The 26,553-nt window shown below is 40.4% G+C and overlaps 1 protein-coding gene across 4 annotated transcripts in view; it reads right to left on the minus strand.

Moving 5' to 3' along the window:
- Positions 1-362: 362 nt before the first annotated feature.
- Positions 363-26,553, minus strand: part of LOC124233489 (major facilitator superfamily domain-containing protein 6) — a 71,682-nt gene continuing 45,491 nt past the window's right edge. For all 4 annotated transcript variants that reach the window (XM_046650624.1, XM_046650621.1, XM_046650622.1 and 1 more), the window contains exons 3-7: positions 21,048-21,145; positions 7,401-7,562; positions 6,374-6,472; positions 4,616-4,896; positions 363-2,621 (exon numbers count right to left, since the gene is read on the minus strand). In XM_046650624.1, coding sequence (XP_046506580.1) covers positions 2,421-2,621; positions 4,616-4,896; positions 6,374-6,472; positions 7,401-7,562; positions 21,048-21,145 — 841 coding nt within the window. In that variant the 3' untranslated portion in view covers positions 363-2,420. The remainder of the gene's footprint in view (positions 2,622-4,615; positions 4,897-6,373; positions 6,473-7,400; positions 7,563-21,047; positions 21,146-26,553) is intronic.

Below are 26,553 nucleotides of genomic sequence, written 5' to 3' on the forward strand. Positions count from 1 at the left end.
TGAAAATCAGAGGGCAGCGCTTAGCCAACTATCCGCTTCATGTGGCCCACGGTAGGACTAAGAAGCCAGGAAAGCGGCATTGTTCTTCCTATGAATTCCTTAGGCTTTTCCTGTGGTTTACTGGCTGGTGGAGATAGATAATCATCTATTATTCTACTTAAGGCTTTGAGTAGTGGTTTAATAATGAGCAACGAGCCTCTGTGGATCCACACAAGCTGTGCACTCTGGAGGAACTCACTTTTTCTACAGTCACAGGGGAAAGAGTATGAAGTCAGTCACTAAGGCAGTGATTACCAGCCTGGCTTTTCACCCTGGGTCTTTCCAGGAATTACAAGCAGGGTTATAAAATTCTCAAATCAAAATTTAATTTGAATTGACTTTAATATTTTATAAATGGCATATGGCACTTTGAGGACAGGAAGAAAAAGTCACAAAGTCCACGAAACCAAGAAGCTGCCCACTTTAAAAGGCTGGAAATTACTGCATTATTGAAACAGATCTCACGGTAGATATTTCCTAACAAAGGCCTGTTGAACTTGGTCTCATTCATTACAGAGTGAAGGACTTTTATTTGTTTGGTCACATCTTTATCATTTAAGAAATATTTAAAAATGGTATTTATTTTTATTTCAACATGTCAACTGTGCATTTCCAAAACAGCAGGCTTTTCAAAGGAATAAATCAGAGCTGTAAACACAAGATACAGTGTAAGTTTTTGACTTTCTACAGTCAGTTTCACAAATCCACATACTGTACATTCATAGATGAGGTTCAGCCCGTCACCCATTTCTTTATTTCTATAATTACATAAGCATAATAAATACATCTGATTTTAAAGGTCACTTAAAATGAGTCATGATAAGTTACAGTACAGTACGTTTCAGTTCAAGTGCAAAAATAACTATTTGCGTAATTCTATTTCTTCCTGTTATTTTATTTTTAAGAAACGTCCAGTGCAGAACTTCTTCTCCCAGATGCACTTTTGGGCAGAAGTGTGGTGTCATGGAGAAGCCCTCACTTTACAACTGATCCTGTCTAGGCAGGGTCAGAGGGTAAGGTGGGTTGCTCATTTTTAGCTCTGTTCTTCTCTTTCCTCTCGCCTTTGCTCATCCACAGCTGTTGTACGTGCTGTCCTTGACCTCATTCAGCTAAAGCAGTGTTCCCTTTTCCAAGCCCTCCCCAAGGCTTCCTACCAACCTCAGCTTTCATTTTTAGCAGCCAGCTTTGTTTGGTTCACCCCACCATTATTCTGACTGGAGCTGTAATATTTACAGTGGCACACCCTATCTGAGCTGTCCAGTGTCTGACCGTGTCTTCAGGGGAAAGGATATACTGAGATCTGTTTCTTTACTCATTGGAAAGTATAGTTCCTTCTTATTCCTGTCCTTTCCATTCCTGGTTTCTTAATCCCCACCTTTTCCCCTCACCAAAAACAAAACAAAAACTGACCCATTATGTAATTTTAAAAAATCGTATCCCCACCCCAGGCACTTAAATCTTATACTGTTGTTTGTAAATAGTACTGCTTAATTAAGGAAACCCTTAGGAACTCATTGATTTTTTGTTTGTTTTACTCCATCAGCTAATTGGAGCCCAAATCACTATAAAATTGTAAATAGTGATAGAGGCTATTTACAGTATCAATATATTTAGTACACCCTTCTCTATCAAGCCACAGGATACTGAGTTGGTTGGTTGATTTGAAATATTCTCTCCTCTGGTCTTAAAGCCCATTTAAAACAAAAGGCATTTTAAAGCTCAGCTTAGCTTGCAGTAGTCAATGACAGCTTTTGCTGCCCAAAGAATTGACTATTTTCATTCTATACCATCCACATAGAAAAATATACTTGCTGGAGATATGCCAAGTTTCTGATGAAATATTTTCCTTTTTTTTAAACAAAAGCATATATGCTACTAACTTTTATCTGGTTAATTTTTAAACCTGTTTTATAATTTTTTAAATGGCTCTCTTCAAGAGAAACAAAATTATAGATGTATTCTGTTTCTTGTCAGTTTGCATTAAGAACCAAATAACTAGAATAAAGCATCAGAAGAGGGAAATTACATCAGCATTCACCGTGAAGCACTTCTTCCCCTCCACCTACTTAGTGTAACTGCTGGTTTCAAGTCTTACTGCCCTGGCAGAGAAGTCCTGCAGTCCTTACCCTAACCAACCAAAGAATCCGTGCTCAACTCCAGCTCCCTCTGAGTCCAGCGGGTCACAGAAGTTTACCTTGTTTCTGCCAACATGTACTGTAGCTCCTGTGTGTGTGTGTTTCCATGTTAATGAGTTCAGGTATTTAGAAGCGTATGTGGTGCTATGCTCCTCAAGGCGAGGCGTGTCCTAGGTTCGGGCACCTCTCCCTCTGTCCTGGCAGAGAAGCCCAGTTCCATGCAGGGTGTGAGATGAGCAAGACCCCTCAGTGTCCTCCTGCGGCAGGCTGAGCCTGCTGGTCTTCCCTCTCCTCTGGGCGCTGGTCCACGCTAGGGTGAGCGGGGTTGCTCTGCGTCTGAGATGCTGCTGCTTGAAGGGATGGCTGGTTTCTAGATGGGTCAGAGTGAGTCTCACATGGGACAGGCTGGGCTCCAGCTGGAGAATTTTCCCGATTCTCACTGGTCCCCTGGAAGGATAAAACAGGAGATGCCCCACGGTCAGTGCTAGCAAATAAACCCAACTCTTTTATATGCTTTCAAGTAAGATACAGAAAACGTGGGGCAATCATTCCTGAAGTGACCATTTCAGGGAACAAGGAAGAGAGGAGTAAGGATAGAAAATCTTACCTTTCATCTCTTTTCCTATGTGCAACTGCCAAAGCCGCATGAAAAACACAAACACTATAAGCAGACGTATCTTGTGGATAAAGGAACATTACTACCAAAATGCCTGTTACTACCAGGAAAACAATTTACATTCACAAATATTTACAGAGCTCCCACCAGCCATGTGGCAAGTCACTGGGCAAGCAGCACAGAACTGAGAGTCGAGCCACTTGCTGAGGCCATAGGATTCAAGAGCTAGAAAGCACCTTGTCCAACAGCAGTAAGGAAGGCATCCTCAGCCTCAGAGATAGGGCCGGGAAAAGAATGTCCTGATGTGTATTCGGGACTCAAAGTATACACTAAAAGTTAAATAAGACAGAACATCCATGTAAAAAAGGGAACATACACAAGCACTTCCGTAACCAACCGTAAGGCCTTGAGTGCACACTCACTCCAGCACACCCCCCAGCATGTCTTGTCAAATGCCACCTGGCCACATTCCAGGCCACATTCCTGATTTTTACCAATCAGTAAATGTATTGTTGTTTTTTTTAATGAATCTTCCTCTGAATTAGCACCTATCACTTCAAATAGCTGAGCATAAAAAAAATGCTTTTATTTCTGTAACTGATCCTAAAATGTAAAAAAAAAATCTTAGTATAATGACTTCTTCATAAGAATAACTAAGGCATACCAACCAGTTTTGATTAATCTTATATCAGAAAGAAAATTCAATGCTACTTAAGCCTGATAGGCCTCTGTGAAAATGAGGATGAGTACCCAAAGTCACGAAAACACTGCTCCTCAAGCAGACGACCTCCTTTCTCCCGCTTCACGTCCTTTATACACTCCTCCCACACCAATATGCTCCTTCCTGATGAGCAGAGGAGTCCTGTGAGTTTATATCCTGATAAATAAACAGGATCATGCATGGACTGGGATGCATTATGGTTACCACTGAAGAATCAGATTTGGTTTAAACGATAGAAATATTATACATTAGTCTACAAAGTCATGATAAATTTAATTAAGGTAGTTCAAATTTTCTAAAACAGACATTACCCAAATTACTCTTTAAGTCTTTCCCTTTATTTTTTTTTTTAATGTGTCCTCTGAAGCTACTCTAGCTACAGAGCTGACATGACTCATCAAGTAAAAGGGAATGATACTATAAACACAGGGAAGTGGGCTCGTTACTTTGGCCAAATCGTTCATAGAAGTCACACGCTCATTTTCCAAAGGCAGTGTACACAGCTGTAGTTACAATTACCTACAGTGTTTTATCAACATGATTTGACTTTACTCAGGAGAGACCACACCTCTAGGGACAAGAAAATTCACATTTGTCATTTTTCAGGTGAAGCCATCAGCAAAACCACGCTTCCACTGAGTTAGGTGTCCTGTCAAACCTGTACAGTGGCTCAGGGTATTAATCAATACATTAACTCGTGAGATGGTTATTGAAGTCCTAATATACAAAATGTCCCCAGTAGGATTTTAGAATTACAGAGATTCATATATACGGTCCCCCAAGGCAAGAACCACACTTATCCTCACTGCAACTAGAATCCATCAACATGGAAACTTTAAAGAAATATACAAAATCAGAATGGACTTATTTGTTTTTTCTTTCAAGAAGCACCGTCTTCTCTGTGAAGCGTTCCTGAACTCCGTAGGTGGAGTTTCCCCTCTGGGACCTGGTATACACCTCTCTAACACACTTGTTCCAGAATACTGAACTTATTTGTCTGCACGTCTATTTCCCCCGCCAGACCCTCCATGAATCTTGTTGAATGAATAAGGGAATAACTAACACAACCGAGTCCACTTACAGTAGCCAGCAGAGGAACCTTACCTGTAAAGGCTGTATCTCAGAAGCCCGGTTGTCTCTTGTTAGCTGCATCATCTCTTTAATTTGGTAAAGAGCGTAGACAAAGGTCACCCAGGGAGAGGAGCTGACCCCCCAGGCTGGCTTGTTCACATCCTCCTGTTCTTCCTGGTGCTTGGTTTTCTTGGGCGGAAGTCTGGGCTCAATGCGTGGCATGACATCTTCCGTCTGTTGCTGTACCAAGTCGATGGTTGCTATGGGAACGGGACTTGATGGAACAGGAATCCTTTCTGCCAACATTGTCTTGTCTGGAGAGAAAGTCATGTTAAATTATTTTTTACAGTTTTCTACATATTTAAACAAACATAAAAATAAATAAATAAGTGGACAATCCCATAAGCCCATTCGAGTGTGCTTGGCAAGGTTAACACATCGCTATGTATCAGGGCTTCTTTACTTGGTACAAGTACTGAGCAAATGAACGTGATGCTTATCTTCCAGGGTCTCCTTATAGGGCCTAATGGACATTAACTTACATTTATTTATGAAATGTGGTGTTCATTTAATTTAGATATAACATCTCTGGGGCATGGGTGATAGGGAATGTTTCCTTAAACCCAATTGCAGGATTGAGATCTTAAAGATAAGCATCAAAACAGGACAAGCCCCATGATAACTGTTTTTACTGGCCTTTTACTGAAGACATGGACCAAGGCTGTGTGAGAGAGATGATCCAGTTAGGGTTATACAACAACAAGAGTGAGAAAAAAATCAGTATTCGTCTTTCTTTTTTTTGTGTGTGAGGAAGACTGTCCCTGAGCTAACATCTGTTGCCAATCTTCTTCTTCTTTTATTTTTTTCCCTCAAAGCCCCAGTACATAGTTGTATATCCTAGTCATAAGTCATTCTACTTCTTCTATGTGGGATGCCACCACAGCATGGCTTGATGAGCAGTGTGTAGGTCCGTGCCAGGGACCCAAACCTGCGAACCCCAGGCTGCCAAAGCAGCGCACACGAACCTAACTACTATGCCACTGGGCCAGCCACTCGTCTTTCTTTCTGCGTAACTCATTGCCATTAAAATCTGTCTCTGGGGTTTTGGAACAAGCTAGTTTTTCTCTTAACACAAGAACTTTGGGTATTTAAGGCGAATGCTCTCAAAGGACAAGACACCAAAGAAGATGAACCTCTTCTAAGACCCAAGAGCTGAATAAGAATGTTTCCTTTCTACTGGTTGGCTGTCTTCATAAAAAAAGTTGATTCAAAAAAAAAGTTGAAAACTTGTTCTCATCTACACATTATATTTGATATAACCTTCTTTCTATATAACAGTTTTAATGAAGGCCATGCCTTGTTGAGGGAAAACTTCAAACTGAAGCTTTAGACACTTTTTTCAATGAAGGTAAAAGCACAGAGATTATTACCACTCCCTATTCCTTGTAGTAAAATTTCTGTATAGCCTTATATGTATTTGACTTAAATTTTAAATCACTTTGGAATACAAGAGAAGTTTAAAAGCAATACTTCCCCAGTCCCTTGCATCATAAAACAAAACAAAAACAAAAAAACCCCAAGCTACTTAAAATGAGCTGTATTTTATCCAACACAGTAAGTGGCCTCTCTCCAGCAATGGTACAGATGAGTTCATCAATACACCACCAAGAAAATCGGGCCAAGCGGGTCTGTCATACCCTCTGTTACCAACTCTGGGTTTCTGAGGGGCATGTGGAGAACTCCCTGTGGCTTCGACCTTTAGAATCATTAAGGAATAATGGACATATTTACCTTCTTCCTCCTCTGGCACCGCCAGCCACTGGATCAGGGCAAAGAGCAGGAGGATCACCAGGCAGGCCATGCCAATTCCCCGGAAGGTTGCAGCGGCCCCTACGAAAACAGAGTGCTCGACAGAGCAATTCCAGCAAATGCAGATCGGCCTCATCCAAAAACTGTCAATGTTCCAAAGTTTAGGACAAAGGCACCACAGCTTGGGGTAAACTACAGAATGGTGAATGACCATTAGCTTCCTACAGTGGAAGAAACACACGGCTGGGTGGGTGTCTGGAAACCCAGGTGCTGGTATCGGATCTGTCATTGGTCAAGTTTTAAAACTGTATTTATAAAGGACTGTCTCCGAGTGTCTTTCACTGAAAAATTCATTGGTATTCTCTTCTTCATAAAGACCTTTTACCTAATGATTAGACAACCCTATTGATCTGTAGTTGGAACAGCAGAGCTCAAATAGTGCTATAAATTCAGACATCCCGGGGCCCACCTTTCATAGCTGACTGCGCAGTCAAGATCCCTGAGCAGAATAATCTCATCTCCACCCCAGCCCCAGTATTTCCAATAAGGGAGATCGGACAGGGCAGATGGACTACGTTATCATAGATGTAGTGACATTATCAAAGCCAGCACATAGTTAGATTTTTCTGATTCAAAATCTCCTGATGGAATAACAATGATGAGTTTTCTTTCCTCTAGCATTATTATCACCAGGTTTAAGGCTTTTTACTTCAAACCCAAAGCACCTGTGTATATTCACTGGCTCGGCTCCTTTGAGGCATCTGTGTAGCATCTCATTAAGCTGTCGGTCAGAGAAGTGTGCAGGGCTACAGGCTGGCTCTAATCATCTTAACAACCAAAGCACAATGCTCAATAATAATGACTACCATGAAAGCTACAAAGAGAATGTCAACACTGGAGTTCAGCTTCTGGCCATCTTTAGTAATACTTTGAGTGTCTATTGAGGTGTTGCTGAAAAATCATACATTTTCATCAGTGAAGAAAGTAAAAAAGAGAAAGCCATTCTTACCAAAATAATTGACTAACACGCCTCCGATCATGGCCCCACAGCCTCTCCCCAAACCCAGGTGAAGGCCTTGCAGGATGCCCTGTGCTGACGTCCTCAGCTCAGGGGGAACCGCGGCGCTGAGGTAAGAAATGCATGCTGCCCAGATGGCGGCGTGCGTCACTCCTGGAGAGGAAAAACAGAAGACTGTCTGGTCAGCACGCCTTACGGTACTCTTTTTGGAAATGTGACTTACTTATTTAAAAGTATATGTAAGAAAGATCTGTATGTTATTCATTTATTTGAGGTAAAATATACATAAAATTTACCATTTGAACCATTTTTAAATGTTTGGTTTAGTGGCATTAAGTACATTCACATTGTCGTGCAGCCGTCACCACCATCCAGCTCCAGGATTTTTATCATCCCAAAGCGAAACTCCCTCTAGGCCTCGGGAGCCACCACTCTACCTTCTGCCTCTATGAGTTTGACTAGCTGGGTACTTCATATACATGGAATCATACAGTATTTGTCCTTTTGTGTCTGGTTCATTTCACTTAGCATAATATCTGCAAAGTTCATCCATGTTGTAGCAAGTGTGAGAATTTCCTTCCTTTTTAAGGCTAATATTCCATTGTATGCAGATAAAACATTTTGTCTATCCATTCATCTGATGGACATTTGGGGTGTTTCCACCTTTTGGCTATTGTGAATGCTGCTGCTATGAACACTGGTGTGCAGGACCTATTTGAGTCCCTGCTGTCAATTCTTTTGGGTATATACCCAGAAATGGAATTGCTGGCTCGTATGGTAATAACATGCTTAACGCTTAGGACCTGCCTGTTTTCCACAGTAGCTGCACCATTTTACGTTCCCACCAGAAATGCACAAGAGATCCAATTTCCCCACATCCTCACCAGCACTTATTTTCTGTGTTTTTTTATGATAGCAATCCTAATGAGTACGAAGTGGCATCTCATGGTGGGTTTGATTTGCATCCCCTAATGGCTAGTGATGTTAAGCATCTTTTTATGTGTTTATTGACCATTTGGTTATCTTCTCTGGGAGAAATGTCTATTTAAGTCCTTTACTCATTTTTGAATTGGGTTTGGTTTTTTTGCTATTGAGTTGTAGGAGTTCTTTACATATTGTAGGTATTAATCTCTTTGTTGTTAATGCCGTCGAGTAGATTCCAACTCCCAGCGACCCCGTGGAGAGCAGAGCAGAACCCTGCCTGGTCTTTTTGCGCCATCCTCTCACCTTCTGGTGCTCCATCAGACAATGCTCTCCTGCTATTGATAACGTTTTTATGGCCAATTTTTTGGGGGGAAGTGGTGGCCATGTCCTTCTTCCCAGTCTGAGTTTGGAAGCTCTGCTGAAACCTGTCCACCATGGGTGACCCTTGTGGTATTTGAAATACCAGTAGCGTAGCTTTCAGCATCACAGCAACACCCAGCTGCCACAATATGACAACCCACAGACAGGTGGTGTGGGTCCCTGACCAGAAAGCAAAACCAGGCCACAGCAGTAAAAGCACTGGATCTTAACCACTAGACCACCAGGGCTAGCATTAATCCCTTATTAGGCACCTATTTTGACATTAAGATTATTACCAATTTTTTTTCCATTAGAATTAGCACAATGATTAATTCTTTTGAAGATACAGCTTTTTTACATATCTAAGATTAATTCTCCAAGTGGGGTTAATAATTCAAAAGCTATAACAATTTTTATGCATTTTAATACATATTAGTTCCAATTTGTTTTCCAAAAGAGTGTAGACATCATTTACAAGGCTTCATTACCAGTTTCATTACACTTTCACCATTTGCTGGGGGAGGCGGAGGATGAAGATAACAGGTGGAAAACTTTGGCGATTATTTTAATGTGTAACAACTGTGTATTGTCTGCATTTAAATCTTTATTAGAGCACTGCTTTAAATGTAATAAAAATATATTGTCACAACAGGTTTTATAGCTAGAAGGGATTAAGAAATCATCTGGTTCTGCCTAGATTAAGTCATGGGCTTGCTCCCTGAAAAAATAATCTCATTTGCAGATAATATCATCAGAAACTCTTAAGTTATGTTTTGGAAAATTAAACTAAAAGATTAATATTCATTTAAGATATAACCTGACATCAGTCTGCTTCTAGCCGAAACAGAGTAACAGGGACTGGATTTACCCTCCTTCCTGAAACAACTAAAAACTGGACAAAATACATGAAACAATAGTTCCCAAGATGCTGGACACAGCAACAAGGACAGTGGTCCCTGAGAGATGGGAAAGAAATGAGTAGCCCCAGCTGCCTGCCTGGTCAGAGTGTGACAGCTGCAGAGCACAGCGGGGACACACTGGGCTGAGGAGATGGCGCCGACAGGATGAGGAGACCCAGGGCAGAGCACCAGAGCAGAGAGAGCTGCATGGAGAGAAGGCTGCAGAGGGCCCCCTCCGGAATTCAGCGGAGCAATGGTCCGCAAAAGCACGTGGCGAAGGTACCCAACGCCAGGGAAAGAACCACCCAAAACATTACGGACAACAGTACTCAGAACCCAGACAGGGCCAGAAACAGGACCACTTTCAGCGGCCAGACTGGAAAAGCTCAAGATTCCTGGGACTGGTCGAGTGCTGGAAAGGCTCTGGTGTTGGTATTATGAGAGAGTCAGCCCTGGTCTAAGCGCTGCCCTGGTCCCACCTAAGTAGCCTTTAAAAGCAAGACCCAGAAGGAGCATACTATTTTCAAGTAATTTAGCTGTGTGCCAGAACAAAGCTGACGAACACTTATAGGAATACAAAAATATCCAGCCCCCAACAAGGTAAAATTCACAGTGTCTGGCATACAAGCGAATTAGCAGGGATGGTCTTAAGTAGATCCATAAAGGAATAAACACTATTTTTACTGGGTACCTTAGATTAGATGCCCTATAGTTAACAGAGAAACATCAAAATATTTTTTCTTAGGCTTATATATATTTCAGTAATCATTTCAACTAGGTTATTTTTTAACTAGATAGATGGATTAGATGATTAGAGGTAGTATGCACACAATTAATTTCCATGGAAGTCAAATACAGTATTTGCTTTATCTGGCTAAACAATTACAGTACCTCAGATAATGTCAGCTTACTCAGAACTGAATAACGCCTGGATAGAGTCTTAATTAAATTTTGACACAGTAGTGCACCATGGAAATATTTTTAAATATTTTCATTAATATTATTAAAGATGCTGCTAACTCTCTTTCTTTTCAGATATGTACAGTTTTTCATTAACACCACTGAGGAAAAAACTCAAAAATATTCCAATAAATAAAATGAATTTACTCAAAATTAATTAGATTCAACAGTAACATCCAACATAGGTTTTGGAAATCATTTCTTAAAGATGAATCAAAGAGGTGAAACCAAATCAAATGGTTGTAAATTAACTTTAATGGTGATGCCAAATCTATTGTTATGTCTAAGTCTGAGCAATCAATCGCAGGATTTACAAGTAGACAAAGATGGGCCTACGTGTTTATGTGACCAAAACATTAACAAATATATTTGTCCTATAATTCTAGATCAAATATAATTCTAACAGTTATTCTCTTAAGTGTGAAGGCCCCGGGGACACAAAATCTTCCAGTAATAGAGTTTCTTTCTTTCTTTTTCTTTTTTCCCAAAATTCTAAGGGTTTTCTAAAACTTTGAGTCTTCTGAGATAATTAAAGCATTTTCCAGCAGGATGGCTTAAATCAGGATGCTTTTAAACCACTAGAATTTGTTGGATGGTATTAAGCGGCAGTTGTAAAAGTTCCCTATAGTTAGATTTCTAGACTTTCCTTATTGCTTTTTGGGACTGACTAGATAATTGGCAACTACATTCTTTAGAACAACTCAGCATATTAACTGAAAGAAAAAATAGTAAATGACACAGTAAAAAATTTTTCTCCAGGACTAAAGACAGGAGAATGAAAGCCACTCTACCTATACGCTCCAACATTTTCCAGGGCAGAAACGGAGAGAAGCCTGCAGAGGTCTGCAGAGGGCCCCCTCAGGGATTCAGCAGAGCGCTGAGCCGCAAAAGCGTGTGGAGAAGGTACCCGACACCAGGGAAAGAACCACCCAAAACATTACGGACAACAGTACTCAGAACCCAGTTTCTCTGAAATACCTTATTTCAAAATATGTAAATAGAAGAATCCATACCACTTCCTAGAAAAGAAACCAGCAAAACTAAACAAGCCACAAGAGGGGACTGGGCTGGTAACATCACCTTTGTGTACAAAAGACGGTGGTGGATTTGTGGTTCTTCTTCTTAAACTTGAATGTGCAACCTTCTAATAATCCTATTAATAATCTGAAACTCTTGCCAATGGTTTTACTACAATTGTGTTGTGGTCTACTAATGTTAAAATATTAAAAAAGCAATCTTGGGGCCAGCCCAGTGGTGTAATGGTTAAGTTCACAAGCTCCGCTTCAGTGGCCTGGGATTCATGGGTCCAGATCCCAGGCATGGACCTATACCACTCATCAAGCCATGCTGTGGTGGCATCCCACATACAAAAATAGAGGAAGATTGGCACAGATGTTAACTCAAGGCCACTCTTCCTCAAGCAAAAAGAGGAAGATTGGCAACAGATGTTAGCTCAGTGCCAATCTTCCTCACCGAAAAAAAAAAAAGCAATCTAAAAATGCTCCACCATTTTCCACATTTTAGGACAATTGTGCTACCTAAAACAACTTTCCCATAAAATTTAGGGGGTGACAGATATCATAAACTCGGGAAATAAAATGCTTCTACTTTTTTTACTCTTTATTAGAGAACTGTGAAAACGTAGTAGATAATTATTCTCTGTGATGAAATATATAAGCAAATTTATTCAGTGGCATGGTAAATATGCTTACACTAGAGCTACAATCTTTTAAACTTTTTAGTATGAGATAACTAAGTCAGTGGATCAAACAGTAAGAATAAAAAGAGGTTACTCCCCTAACTGATAATAGTAACTGAAAATACAGGCATACACATCAACTCTCCTTGCAACATGCATTAATCCTTCCTGGGCTACTTGTCACAAAACTACTCATATTTGTGAGCGGTAAGTGACTAGCAACTCAGATACAAGGTGCTTAATAAATATGTTAACTGGCAAGGAACGACTCTCAGAGACCACAGAGGTCGCACAAACTTAGCTTCTCAGTCCTTCCTTTCCTTTAGTGGGGTCCCTCAGGATCACCTTCAAGGCCTCACCGAAACACAGGTGTTTTCACACTACCTACTGCTAAGACCTCAGCGGTTTAAGAATACACCATATTTGAATAACCTAGAATCACTCGAAATATTTGTGATTAACATTCCATTTTTTTCATTATTAGTATTATTACAGCCGCTTACTCCACCAGGAATTGTGCTAAATGTTTTACAGAGATTATCTCATTTATTCCTCCCAGTAATAGGTACCATTTCTTTCTTCATTTTTCAAAAAGGAAACTAAGGCACAGAGAAACTAAAGCATCTTGTCCAAAGTCACAGGATCCGAACCCAAGGTGTCTAAGTTCAGAAATTTAGTGCTTAAATAATACATTACACATTCTCCTAATAACTATTAAAAGTATTTTACAGTAAATGTAACCATCTACTTTGAGAGGTTTTGTTGATAATATCAAACATGCCCAACGATCTACCAATTTTAAAAAAAATCTATATTCTTACTACCTTCTTCCCCTCCGTCCCCAAAGATCTCACATTGTAAATATTAGCAAGTTATTCATATGCCCCAAATAACTCTTTATCTTAAAACATTCAACACGAGACTCTGATTCTGCAAAATGCATTTCACGATTGTTCAGTCTTGGCCCACAAGAACGCTTAGTGCAATAAATCGCACGTACGAGCAAGAGAAAAATCTTTTCTTCCCCAATAGACAGCTGCTCTTTGTAAAATGCTGCCTGGCTTGGGGAAATCACCTCATAATGGCTGAGGGGTGAGAAGTGACAATCAGAGTATTGGGGAAATAGGATTTTTTGTTTTGTTTTTCTTGCTTCGGCCACTGACTTGTGCTCACTGAACAAAACATAAGTATTCCCCCAACACTGGCACACTGAATCGATTGTAACACATCTTTTCGGTTGATGGACAAAAGCATACATTTCAGTTAGTTCAGTGTACCTGTAAATGCTGGGATAAAAAAAGCTTCTGAAAGATCAACCTGGTGAAAATCAGTTAAGAGACTATTCTTCCTAAGAAAAGGCCTCTGTTGGGCAGGCAATAAAAGAAGGCGTCTGGATTGGTTAAGGTAATGTTAGCTGTTGCGACACTAAACCTTGGAGTCTTGGTTTCACAGATTAGATGTTTTCTTTTCTTGCTCATATAAAGTCCAGTGGGCATGGGACAGGAAGAGGAGCAGCTCTGCTCCACATAGTCATTCAGGGACCCAGGCTGCACAGACTCTGCCGTCTTCAACACCTGTCACCCTGGGTACCAAGATCCAGCTGGCAGAGGAAGGAGGAGAGAATGGCACAGGGAAATTTTAAGGGTTGGGTTTAGAAGTGACTCACATCATTTCTGCTCACATTCCACTGGGCAGAATCAGTCATATGGTCATACCTAACTACAAGGCAGGCTGGGAGACAAAGTGTAGCTGTGTGTCCATGAAGAAAAGGAAACAGCAGGTGAACAGCAAGCCAGTATTTCTGCCAAAGTCAGGGCCACCAACAGCAAGTAACCTTCCAGAAACAGCAGAGGACCCTACAAAGAGCAACGGACCTAGCAGCAGCTGAATGAACCTTCTGTGTGTCACATGAAAGAAACTCTATATAAGTTTCGACTTATGTACTAACTGATATAACTAAAGTAACAACAACTATTGTTAAAGACCAACGCTCCTGCATCCACCAATGTATGGCACCACAAGAATCTCCTTTACGCCTTCATCTATCAGTACTTACGGAGCACCGAGACCATGCGCCAGTACCCTGCTCTGCTTTGAGAATATGATGACATACAAAACGTGTCCTTAACCACCATGGCGCTTACAGTGTGACAGGTGAAAGGCGCAGGATTTACCTGAAGGAGCAGACTGAGCTCCCTGAGGAGAATCAGCGTACCCGCACCTAGCCCAGGGCTTGACACACACGCGCAGCTGAGCACGAGAAAGCTGAACTGAAACTAAGTAGGCAGTGGTCTGCATGTTGGGATACAAGGGAGCAGCACTTGGGGATAAAAGGTGCCCTGGGTAAGGTTGGAGAGAACTTCAAATCCAATGTGTGAATAGAAATAGAGGAAATAAGCTTCTTTAAGCTGCACCTTGCAAAGTAAAAAAGACACACAAGTTACTTTAAACAAAGGTCTGTAACTGATACAATAACGTTTTGGGGGCCCTCGTGAATTTCATATGCAGGCATCATGCCTTCGGCGTACCTTAAAGCAGGCTTTAGGACACTGCCACCCAAAATTTTTAATGTTTAATGTCAAGACTCAGCGACACCGTACACTCCATGCTCAGTGTCCCCCATATGAAGCCACACGTTAGAACAGCTTTTATATCAAAGCCAGGAAAAGTTTCACTTCCCCAAAGATAGGTTAAGAACAGTGTGCACTGCCTAGTCTTAATGGCCAGGCTTTCATGCATAATTGAAATTTAACCTCTTAGAGTAGAATCTTCTAAATCATATTCCCCCTGGTCCTGATTTTTATTTATTTATAATTTTTTATTTTACTTTTATTGTTATTTTTAAATTACTTAACATTTATTTAAGGCTATGTGCAGGCAAATACTTCACTAAATACTTTGCATGGGTTAGTTTAATACTCCTAGCAGCCTATTCTACAGCGCGAGTCTGAGACTTTGAGAGGTTACTCATCTTGTCCAAAGACGCAGAGCTTTTAGGCTGGGGAGCTGGAATACAAGACAGTCTAACTCAAGCCTAAGCACTTTATGGTTTCCAGAGCATTGCCTATTTTGGTAAGCTGCCTCAAATAATTTATAGAATGAGGTGAGAGCATAAGTAAGTAAATGATTAAAATACACTGATGTTTCTACAGATGTGTAATGGATGGCGAGATGGTATCCTAGGAAAAAAGCTATAATACTGAAGGTTCAGCTTTCAAATTTAGTTTTCAAATGTTCTTTATATAAGTTTTTGAGCTAGAACTTCCTATATTATTCAAGAGCTTCAAAAATTAGAAAATATCGACTATGGTACATTTTGCAGGAGTCTGTAAAACCCATCAGACAACAAGCATGTATAGTACATCTTCCTGTGTACATGTCTCTTTGGAGAATTCAAAAAGTATAAGGCATGGTCTTTGCATTTAAGAGTTAAAACTAAGTCAGGAAGTAAAACTTAATTGGGTAGGAATTAAGTGCTAAACTTGTAACATAGTCCATAAATTGGAGAACAATGCAGAAAAGGAAGAGCTAAGTGTGGGATGCGATTGCCAGAAAAGGATTCTTGGAGCAGAAGACATTTAAAATGATTTCTAAATGGTCAAAATAATGTCTATTTTGAAGGAAAGATTTTATAAGAACTTTTAGTAACTGTAAAGTGACAAAGAATAAAATTGCTCTATTACAATTTATAAGACTAATCTGATTAAAAATTAATTTTAACAGTAACACCAATGACTTTCACATGTCAACTTATCGATTGAAATGGTGAACTCAGAGCATTTGTCTATCTTACGTATTTGCGTGGCAAGCTACTTACATTTGAAGGGTTAAGCCAGACAGAAAATTTCCAATACAGATAATAACAGATTGGAATCATGTCTAGAATTTCCACTGTCAGATAAGGGCTGCACAGTAATCCTTTCATGATTTTTCCATGCTCTTCCAGAACATAAGAGGAAGGAAAACATAGTTCTTACTAGCTGAACAGGCATACTAGGTAAGAGAGCAAAGCTTCATAAATGTCAGCTCAAGCCTTCCTAGTGGTGATATTAAAAAACCATCTTTCATCAGAATCTTAACCTGGCTCCCGCTGATCCAGCATCCTGCAGAGATGGACCCTGACACAGACCTCATTTTCATCCCTCAGTGCTTGAGCCATTAATTCAAGTGCCTCAGAAGGACCTCTTCAGTTACAGCAGCCCCAGGCTGGCCTTACTCTCCTCAAACACATTTCAATAGCAGGAATAATTCTGATCACATTCATCCCAAAGTCTTGCAAGGATTCATGACCAATACCCACACAGGAAGGAACGTAACAAATTTGGGCTTGATTTTTATCACATGCGTATACTGCTGATCAAAATCATGAATGCTTTAATGCTTCTTGGACAAAACCAAAGAAGAAAATTCCTATGGGTTTTTAAAATGAGATCTTGAGAAATAAATTTGAACTATCCCGCGTCTGTCACTCCACCCAGTAATGTTTTCAGGCACTTTTAGACTCACTGTCTCTTTTTCAAATAAAATGTAGGCTCCTCATGGGCAGGAAGTCTGTCTTCTGCTTCCTTACATGGTGCCAGCAGTTACCTACAGAACAACATGTTTGCTGCAAAGGGAGGCTGAACTGCAAAAAGGATAAGGCTGAAAGAAAATATCGGCTACTAAATGTGAAAAAGATTATGGGAAAGAAACATCCTCAAAATTCCCAACAGCGTCCAACAGTCTTAGTTTGATCCCCACATAGATACCTGCACGGCCTCCTTCCTGGGGGCCTCAAGAGGATGAAATTTGCTTCATCCCCATCCCTTCTGCTAATTCTTACCAACATGACGTGAGGAGATGAATGCTGAGACAACGATCAAGAGCTCCAAGGAATGAAAGATAACAAGGAGTCTTCCTCCCTTAGTTACACGCAACTTCAAGGAGGAAGAGATGGGCAGCCAGAGATATGGAATAAGCACAATCCCTTGTCTCCTCCACTTCAGTTGCCCACTAAGGTGGTACTAGTTCTCATGGAATTTGGGGATAAGGCAAGAGGTGATAGGATGAAGAGACAGAACTCAACTCTATTTTTTTTTTAGGAAGATTACCCCAGAGCTGACATCCACTGCCAATCCTCTTTTTTTTTTTCTTTTTTTGCTGAGGAAGATTGGCCCTGAGCTAACATCCATGCCCATCTTCCTCTACTTTATATGTGGGACGCCTGTCACAGCATGGCTTGATAAGCCGTGCATAGGTCCACACCTAGGATCTGAACTGGTGAACCCTGGGCCACTGCAGCAGAGCATGCGAACTTAACCACTGCGCCATCAGGCTGGCCCCTCAACTCTATTTTTTAAGAGGATCCTCTTGTGTAGCACTGGTTGGGAATCAAAGAATGAAAGTGCTGACTCTTCAGCGTCAAGATCATCCATGATGACAGCCAACATCCCACTCCCCAACCCTCCCTCTCAAGTCTAGGTCTTTAGTAATCATCAGGCAGCAATCCTAGTCAAGGAATTAAGGGGCATCTATCCTGACAGTGGGCTTGTCCTGGAGTTAAATCATTCAGTGTTTCGTCATCATTATTTCTTGTCTTTACTGCATTCTGAGTAGGGCTGCTTTAAGCACAGGGACTTTAAAGTCATTTGGACAACACTTGTGAAGGTGGAAGAATCCAGACTGGCAAAACAAACCTTTTCAGTCAGAAGTGTATTCCTGTGACGCAGGTCTTATTCCGCATGGGTGATCCGCTATTTTCCACAGGGTGGGCATGGGTCAGACAAACGCAAGCATTTTGTTATTGTTGTGCAGCCAAAACACTAGCACTTACTTCTGCCAGGAAATGAAACCGTCTCCTCCAGTTTTAGACACAAAGAGCTCTGTGGAAGCGGTCAGAGAGCCCTTGGTTAGACAAGGAGACTCTATGTGTTTACAGCTGCCCCTTTTTACTCGCTTCACATCAGTAAGTAGGTTTCTACTGGTATCACAGAACAAAATGAATCACACGGGTATAAACCGTAGCCTGCCACAGAAGCAGAATTCCTGTTTAGTTCAGAACATGGCCAACTCCCTCAACCCTGGGATGATTGCCCTGAGGCGTACGTAAGTATTATAAAAATATGTCCTGGGTGGCAGCTTGGGATGATAAAGCCACGGCATACCACTGAGGTTCCCTGAAGATGCCCTTCTTCTTTCCAGATCTGAGCTCTGGCACACGGCTCTTCTCTATGCCAAAACGCCCGCTCTCTTTAGGCCACCTGGTGGATTCCCATTCACCCTTCAAAATCCAGCTCACATGTGATTTCTTTGGGGAATCTTTCAATAATATCTTCATCCTCCCACTCCTGCTTCCCAAAGCTAATCATTCCTTTCACGGAGCTCCTTCTCTGTTACCTGGCACATTTTTCTAATTCCATCTCACACACTGTGTAGCAATTATGTGTTGACACATCTGGCTTCCAGAACAGATGGTGAGACCTTGGGGCCTAAGTTAATACATTGTTTTTTTTATTACATTCCTAGTACCCAGCATGCTGCCTGACTTTTAGTAGCTATTGATAGATCTTTGATAAATTAACAGGAAAAAAGAGTTTTTCGATTCACAACAGCATTTGTTTTTTCCTCTCTTATAAATTTCTTCTGTTATTCCTTTAACCATTTCATTAAAAAGCTTCTCTCTTTTGTTATCTCTTCTTGAGTCACTTATGCAAACTGTCCTTTTCCATCTAATTCATATTAAATTAAAAGGAGAGAAAGGTGTATGCATATATAATTACAATATACTTTCTTCTCTGAAGGCACGCCAGTTTTTTTAATCGAGTCTGCACACTCTGGCCTACCAGTAAATAACACAGTTAAGTCAGGTGAGACTAGGATAGGAAATGGAGGTGGGACGTTCTAAGAACTGTGTTGCATATTGCACAATTCTTTCCTGTAGTTCACATTTAGTGCTTTGTTATTCTTAAACGACACAATGCTGAGATACAGGCCCCACCTTAAGACTCTTCCAGAGTTCTAATTATTACAAACAATAATTTCTTGTTTTAAGACCGAATTTCCAATTTCTATATATTTATAAATAAATCTCCTTTCATGAATTACACCATTGCATCAGACCTGAGAAAAGCACCTTTAAAGTGTGTATATATTTGAATTTTATCATTTTAATGTGAATATAAATTATATCTCCTTTCAATTAGGATAGATTTTTTTTTCATTGCCACAATGGAATTTGATGAATGAGCTTGCATTTGGTACATTTTGTTTAAATGTATAATTGTGAGTCTTTCATCTTAGATATCATGATAAGAAATTAATTATATTGATTATGCTGTATTTGCATCCTCAGGGTTAGGGAAACTGATAATTGCAACCTATAAAGCTAATGAAATTGTATATAATCACAGACTGTTTAGTATATTTAATGATTTAGGAGCCTAGGCTGCCCCAGAAGACCTCAACTTCAATGATCTTGTCCCAAACCTTTACTTTAATCAAACTGCCATCCACAAAACGGTTAAACAAGTTGCTAAGAGGGGTTTACCAGATATAGTCTGGATTATATGAGCTAACCTGGGAGTGAGCTTTGAATAGAAATCCATGTTTTCACTGCTGGTGAGAATGTAAACTGGTGCAGCCACTATGGAAAACAGTATGGAAATTCCTCAAAAAACTAAAAATTGAAATACCTTATGACCCAGCTTCTGGGTGTCTACCCAAACAACTTGAAATCAACAATCCAAGGTAACCTATGTACCCCTATGTTCATTGCAGCACTATTCACATAACATGGAAACAATCCATGTGCCCATTGACTGATGATTGGATAAAGAAGATGCGATATATATATACATATATATATATATATATACATACACACAATGGAATACTACTCAGACATAAAAAAAGACAAAATCACCCCACTTGCAACAACATGGATGGACCTGGAGGGTATTATGCTAAGCAAAATAAGCCAGACTGAGAAAGACAAACACCATATGATTTCACTCATATGCAGAATATAAACAACATATGGACAAAGAAAACAGTTCAGTGGTTACCTGGGGAAGGGGGATGGGGGTTGGCACAGGCAGTGAAGGGGAGCACTGGTGTGGTAACAGACAAAAATAATGTACAACTGAAATTTCACAATGATATAAACTATTATGGATCTCATAAAAAAAAAAGAAAGAAAGAAATCCATGTTTTCATTGCTTTTAAGAAACATGGACGAGTCTCCTAGAAATTTTTTCAAAGTTATATGTTGAAGGGGAAACAGTCCAGTAAAGAACTGGAGAAAGAGAAGAACTCAGGTCAGGGTATTTGAGCAAACATTTTAAAGGTTCAGGGTAAAACAATAGCCTGACTATAAAGCTTTAGGTATAAATCACTAGATGTGATAAAAGTAACAGAAGAAATAAAATATGACAACCTTTTTTCAATAAGTATAGTTAACCTACCAAAACGAAAACATCAAAATCTTTAAAAGAGAAATCCTCTTATATTTAAAACCACCTTTGGATGTGTATGCCTCACAACTGTACATAAGAATTCATTCCAGAGTGCCTCTTTGTTTAATCACAAGGGTGTGGGTCAAATCCAGCTTTGTTTAGCTCAACAAACACAGAACCGCACTCAGAGTAATTGAAGAACCAGCCCCATGATGTCACCTCTTCCTTAACAACCACTTCAAAACCATATAAAACAGTAAGTCCGCCCTTCCTTGGTAGCATCAGATGCTAAAGGCCACTGAACTTTACACACCCACAGCTCAGTCAGGTAGAGAAGTACTTCTAACTCCAGCTGTTAACATACCTTGAAGAACTTCCATGGGGAGGACAGTCCAGGCATTTTCCAGGTAGGAGATATAAATATAGCGAGCCGTATTGCAGGCCAGGCCAATGTACAGAACCCTAAAAAAAGCAACAACGAAAAATAAGTTGAAGCCCCAGGATGAGATACAAAACATGCAAATACTACCTAGTTTTTCCCATGCCCAAACCATGCATCATCCAGCACAGTGTTCCAAATGTAGGAGAGGGGAAGCTAAAGGACAATTAAATTTAACCATGAACTCTTAGGAATAAGAAGATTGCTTTGAACATATCTGCCCTCAGCCTTTTCAAAACGCTTGTTAATATAAAAGCGAACATCATCCTTCCTGAAACTTAATTAGTAGCAGAGACGATGCTTTTTTAAGATAGTCTGGGCACACTGCCATCTGTAATGACATTGCTGGCTTCCTTCCAGGTGGCTGTAGGGTAAATATGCCTGGGATTGTAGCCACTTCCCTATGCTGGAGGAAGGATAGGATAAAAATGAGAACATGTGAATATGAATGTGGCCTCACTTGCAATACCCAAGACACCAAGCATTTTACAAGGAGCCTCTCAAGGTCGTCGAATACTATCATCCAATGATGAATGATAAACTATTCAGAAATCAAATGCATTTTTCCCATCAGTTCAATTAATACATGTTCGTTTTTTTTAAATCCTTGATATCACATGCTTATAAAACTGATAAATATATATCCACGTCTCACAATCACTATCATCAAAATTATAAGTAAAAAACAGACTAAACAAAGGCCTAAAGTGGTACATCCAAGCATAAGGTTACCATCTCTCTCTTTCTGAACTGGACGGGCTGATTTGGAAATGAATTGTGGCTGCTCCTCTGTACAAAACACAACCTGATGGCAGGGGTTTTTCTTTCTCGGTTGTTTTCCATTTTCTGTTAATTTTCCTAACCTTAATGCTTTTCTTGTTTTCTAAATTCAAGTGGAGGAAAACTAGAAAGTAAAAGAAATAAACCAATATAGGAAACCAGTGGTATCTTCCTAATCTTGTTCAACTATATTTTTATATTAAAATCATTCCTATAAACACTGTTCCCTTTTTCCAATATTGGATCAAGAAAAGGAAATGCTTTGAGGCATCCGGCTGGCATTAACCACAATATGGAATCGAAGGATGGGGGAAAGGGTGACGGGGTGGGGATGGAATAGGAAATGGATAGTAGAAGGGATTCAGGAGATCCCCACCATTGAAGAGGTCCGGGTTATCATATTCTGTGGACAGCATGTTCTTTGTACTTGTATGTTTTGAGGAAAAAAGCGGATGTTTCAATCCTGTTTGATAAAAAAATCTGTTGAACAAACTCGCTACAGATGGATCAACCAGGGTCCCTCTGCTAGGGGGAAAAAAAAAGCCCACAGGAAATTTAAAATTCAAAATACACTACACAAACACACAAGTTACACAAACCTGTCTCCTTTTAAAGTTCTAAACCAGCTCTCTTGATGACCTTGACTTAACCTAACTCAGGGGTCAGCAAACATTTCCTATAAAGGGTTTTACGGTAAATAGTTTAGGCTTTGTACGTCTCTTGCAACTACTTAACTCTGCTGTTGTAACATGAAAGCAACTATGGACAAAATGTAAATGAATGAGCATGGATGGCTATGTTCCAATAAAATCTGAATTATGAACACAAATTTAAATTTTATATAATTTTCATGTATCACAAAATATTATTCTTCTTGGGATTTTTTCAACCACTTAAACTGTAGAAACCACTCAGTTCATAGGCCATACAAACACAGGCAGCAGGCCAGATCTTCCCCGTGGGCCACAGCTTGCCAACCCCTGGCCTAGCTCATTAGTTCTTTTTCTTTTTTTCTCCCCAAAGCCCCAGTACATCATTGTATATTCTAGTTGTAGGTCATTCTAGTTCTTCTAGGTGAGCTGCCGCCACAGCATGGCTGACAGACAAGTGGTGTGGTTCTGTGCCCAGGAAGCAAACCCGGGCAGCCAAAGTGAAGCACGCTCAACTTTAACCACTAGGCCATTAGAGCTGGCTCGCTCATTAGTTCTTATTCACTTTGGCTGTACATGAGATTTACTGGGGTGATTGTTAAAAACTACAGATGTCGAGCCCACAGCCCTCTTAATAAAGATCCGTAGGGTTGAAACCCAGGTACTGTGCTTTTGAAGACTTCCCAAGTTATTCAGATACTAAGCCAGGGTGAAGACCCACCGGTCTAGCTCATTCTAAGCAGCTCGCAGTAATACTTTCCCATAATCCCAACATAAAAAAAAAATTCATAATACACCTCCCTTGTGTTCATATTGTCTATCCTGAACCTTTCTTTTCAGCCCACTTCTGAATCAGGGTTACCATGACAACCGTTATTCAATCCAGGCCATAGTCCAAAAGTCTGGCCTAAAGTAACCCAGAGTCAATTGGCCCAGTTTAACAGGTAGATTGGGCTATGCCTTCAAACATCTACCAGTGTGGAATTCAGTCAGTGGAGTTCAAACTTTCCGGGACCCTTAAGTCTTGGATTGCCACCAATAAGTCCAGTGGCTATGAGCTTGACATAGCCTTCACTTCTTTCCCACATTCCTCATCTCACCACTGATAGTCCTTCAAGACCACACAGGTGCCTTAAAGGAGAAAAACTAAAATAAAAAGTATAAGGGCAAGTTACCTCATCTCTCTGAGCCTCCATTTTCTTATATATCAAGTAGGGATAATAGTATCTACTCTGTAGGCTTGTTGTGATCATTAAAATACTGTAAAGTTGCCCAGAATAAGCACTCGATAACTAGTAGCCTTGTTATTATTTTAAAAAAAGTATCCCAGTACCCTTTTGTTTATCCCAGAATCCCCAAAGAGAGAGAAGTACAAACACTCCTTCCTCAGCAACCATTCTGGGGAAGCCAGTGGCTTCAAGAAGTCAGCGAGGCTTAAATCAGGAGCAGAAAGGAAGGCGGCATTTCGATCTATGAAAAGGGAAACTAAACACATATTTATTGAATAATCACTGAAAAGTAGTTCAGCACCCTGAAAGCCTGACAATTTCTTTAACATCTGAATGGGACATTTAAAGCGCCCTTCATTCACTGTTATGGGCTGAATTACGTCCTCCCTAAAACTCATATGTTGGAGTCCTAAATTCTAACCCGCTAGTACCTCTGTGTGACTGTATTTGGAGAGACGCCTTTAAAGAGGTGATTAAGGTGAAATGAGGTCATACGGGTGGGTCCTAATCCAATATGGCTGGTGTTCTGATACGAAGAGGAGATTAGGACAGACCAGCACAGAGGGCAGACCAGGTGAAGACACTGGCAGACGACAAGCCCAGGAGAGAGGTCCTCAGAAGAAATAAACCCTGCCAACACCCTGATCTCGGACTTTTAGCTTCCAGACTTGTGAGGAAAGAAATTTCTGGTTCTTTAAGCCATCCAGTCTGTGGTGCTTTGTTATGGCAGCCCCAGCAAATGAATACATGCACAGTCAGGAAACTAAGGATATGCTAACAGAAAGGAATGTATGCTATGTTTTATTACATCATCTTCTGGACAATAGAATTCTTTAGATGCTGAATATAGAGCACACATTTGGGATCCTACAATGTCCCTGGGCACCATGAGGTCTGAAAATACAGAAGAATAGTCTGGAAAATGCCTCTCAGCGAGATACAGATACAGATATCGAATACCTACAATGAAAAAGCTCAGAAACGACTCGATGCTTTCCTATTTCACAACGGGAAGTCAGTAAGTACGAAAGTAGGCAAGAAATAAAGGCAATTTTAGAGCAAGCAGTGTTAAGTGAACTTAATCTATACAGAGGAACACAACTGGTAAAGAGCAAATGATTTCACAGAAAACAATGCACCATGGAAACCCCAATCACTCATCAAACACCTTGATTCTGTATTTGAGCAAAATATAAAAGCAGGAGAAAAAGTGCTTATGAGATTTCAGCTTCTTATTCAACCACAATTCACAGTATTGGCAGGGTAAGTTGGTTGGTGATTATCTCATAATGAAACTGGTACTTTTTTTTTTCAGACAGACAGTATTCAAGATATAGATACAATTAATTGGGAGTCATTTGCAATTCCTACCAGAGTGTAGGTTAGTCATGATGCCCTACCATCTATAACATGGTTAAATGCCCCCTGGAACATGAACCCACAAGGAACATGAATTTCACTCAATAAACATTTATTGAGACCCCACTAGGTACCCTATACTATGCTGGACTCAAGGGGAATAAGAGTGAAGAGAAATCCTCTTTGCCTTCAAGGAACTTACAGTGTAGTGGGGAGACATATAAACAAGTAAGTTAAATAAAATACTCTAAGAGGTATGCATAAAGAGCTATGGGAGCACAGAGGAGAGGCCTTTAGCTACCCTTGGGGGCCATGGGACACCTGGGTTAGAAAGAACTGGACAAAGAAGGCCAGAAGAACATCGCAGGCAGAGGGGACAATGGGAACAAAGGCTAACCATAACAGCTCAAGCGTTTGCAGACAGAGAGGCTGCCTGAAAGATCTAAGGATCAAAGGCTACAGATTTATAAAAAGATGAGTGAACTTTTCCAGTCCAGATCCAATCCGGAAATTATTCTTTATTCCAAAGACAATACAGCATATGAGCAGCAAAAAGAGCCCTGAGCAGGATTATCCTGCAGCGCTCAGATCTGAGAGACAAAGGCCCAGCAGCACGCAGAGAACCCAGCCTCAGCCCAAGGAACGGGCAGCAAGCATTTTGCAGAGCCTCTACTGAAGAAATATGAAAGTTCCTCAAAAAGGAAGAAACACTGGATAAAAACAAAATACCCTGGACAAAGACTGTTGTTCAGAAGTGGAGTATCAGCAGAGAGAGACTGAAAATGCTCTGTAATCTGTGTTACAGCCCTCATATAAGGATGCACATGTTCCCATGTGTACAGGGGCTGCCCAAGGGCACAGTGGGAGATGAGAGACCAGCAATAAACCAAGATTCAGAAAGCATCATTTCCAACAGGTTACAGAACACTTGGACATTTCCTCAGCTACACCTGGCTAGAGTTTCTACCAGTTCCTAAGGAGAGAGTTGGTCGCTAATACCAGATACCTGGAGCACAGTTTAGTCCGCCTCACAGACGAATCAGCTTAGGTTTTCTGGATGGTAAACAGCATATGGCCTCACCCTTAAGTTGGGTTCCATTATTCCCAATCATCCTTTTCCAGTCTATATAAACTTGTCAGTAAAAAACTCCATCAGATATTGTTACAGATGTCCTTCTAGACCAGGCAGACACCAGCTGCTCATTACAGTCAAGATTCTGGAGCTGAATGTAAGCTTTCAGTGTAAGCAGTGCCTTCCTCCCCAAGAATAAAGCTTATTTCCAACATAATCACCAGTTCATACTGTTGACCTTAGGAAGATGATGTTGCCTATAGTCGGTTAAGAAAGTAGGAAAAAATATATCCAAACTCTCTAGAAAATAATTAAAATATAAGGTTTAGGCCTTGAAAGAG

The sequence above is a fragment of the Equus quagga genome, unplaced genomic scaffold (genome assembly GCF_021613505.1).
Source record: "Equus quagga isolate Etosha38 unplaced genomic scaffold, UCLA_HA_Equagga_1.0 203_RagTag, whole genome shotgun sequence".
NCBI lineage: Eukaryota > Metazoa > Chordata > Mammalia > Perissodactyla > Equidae > Equus > Equus quagga.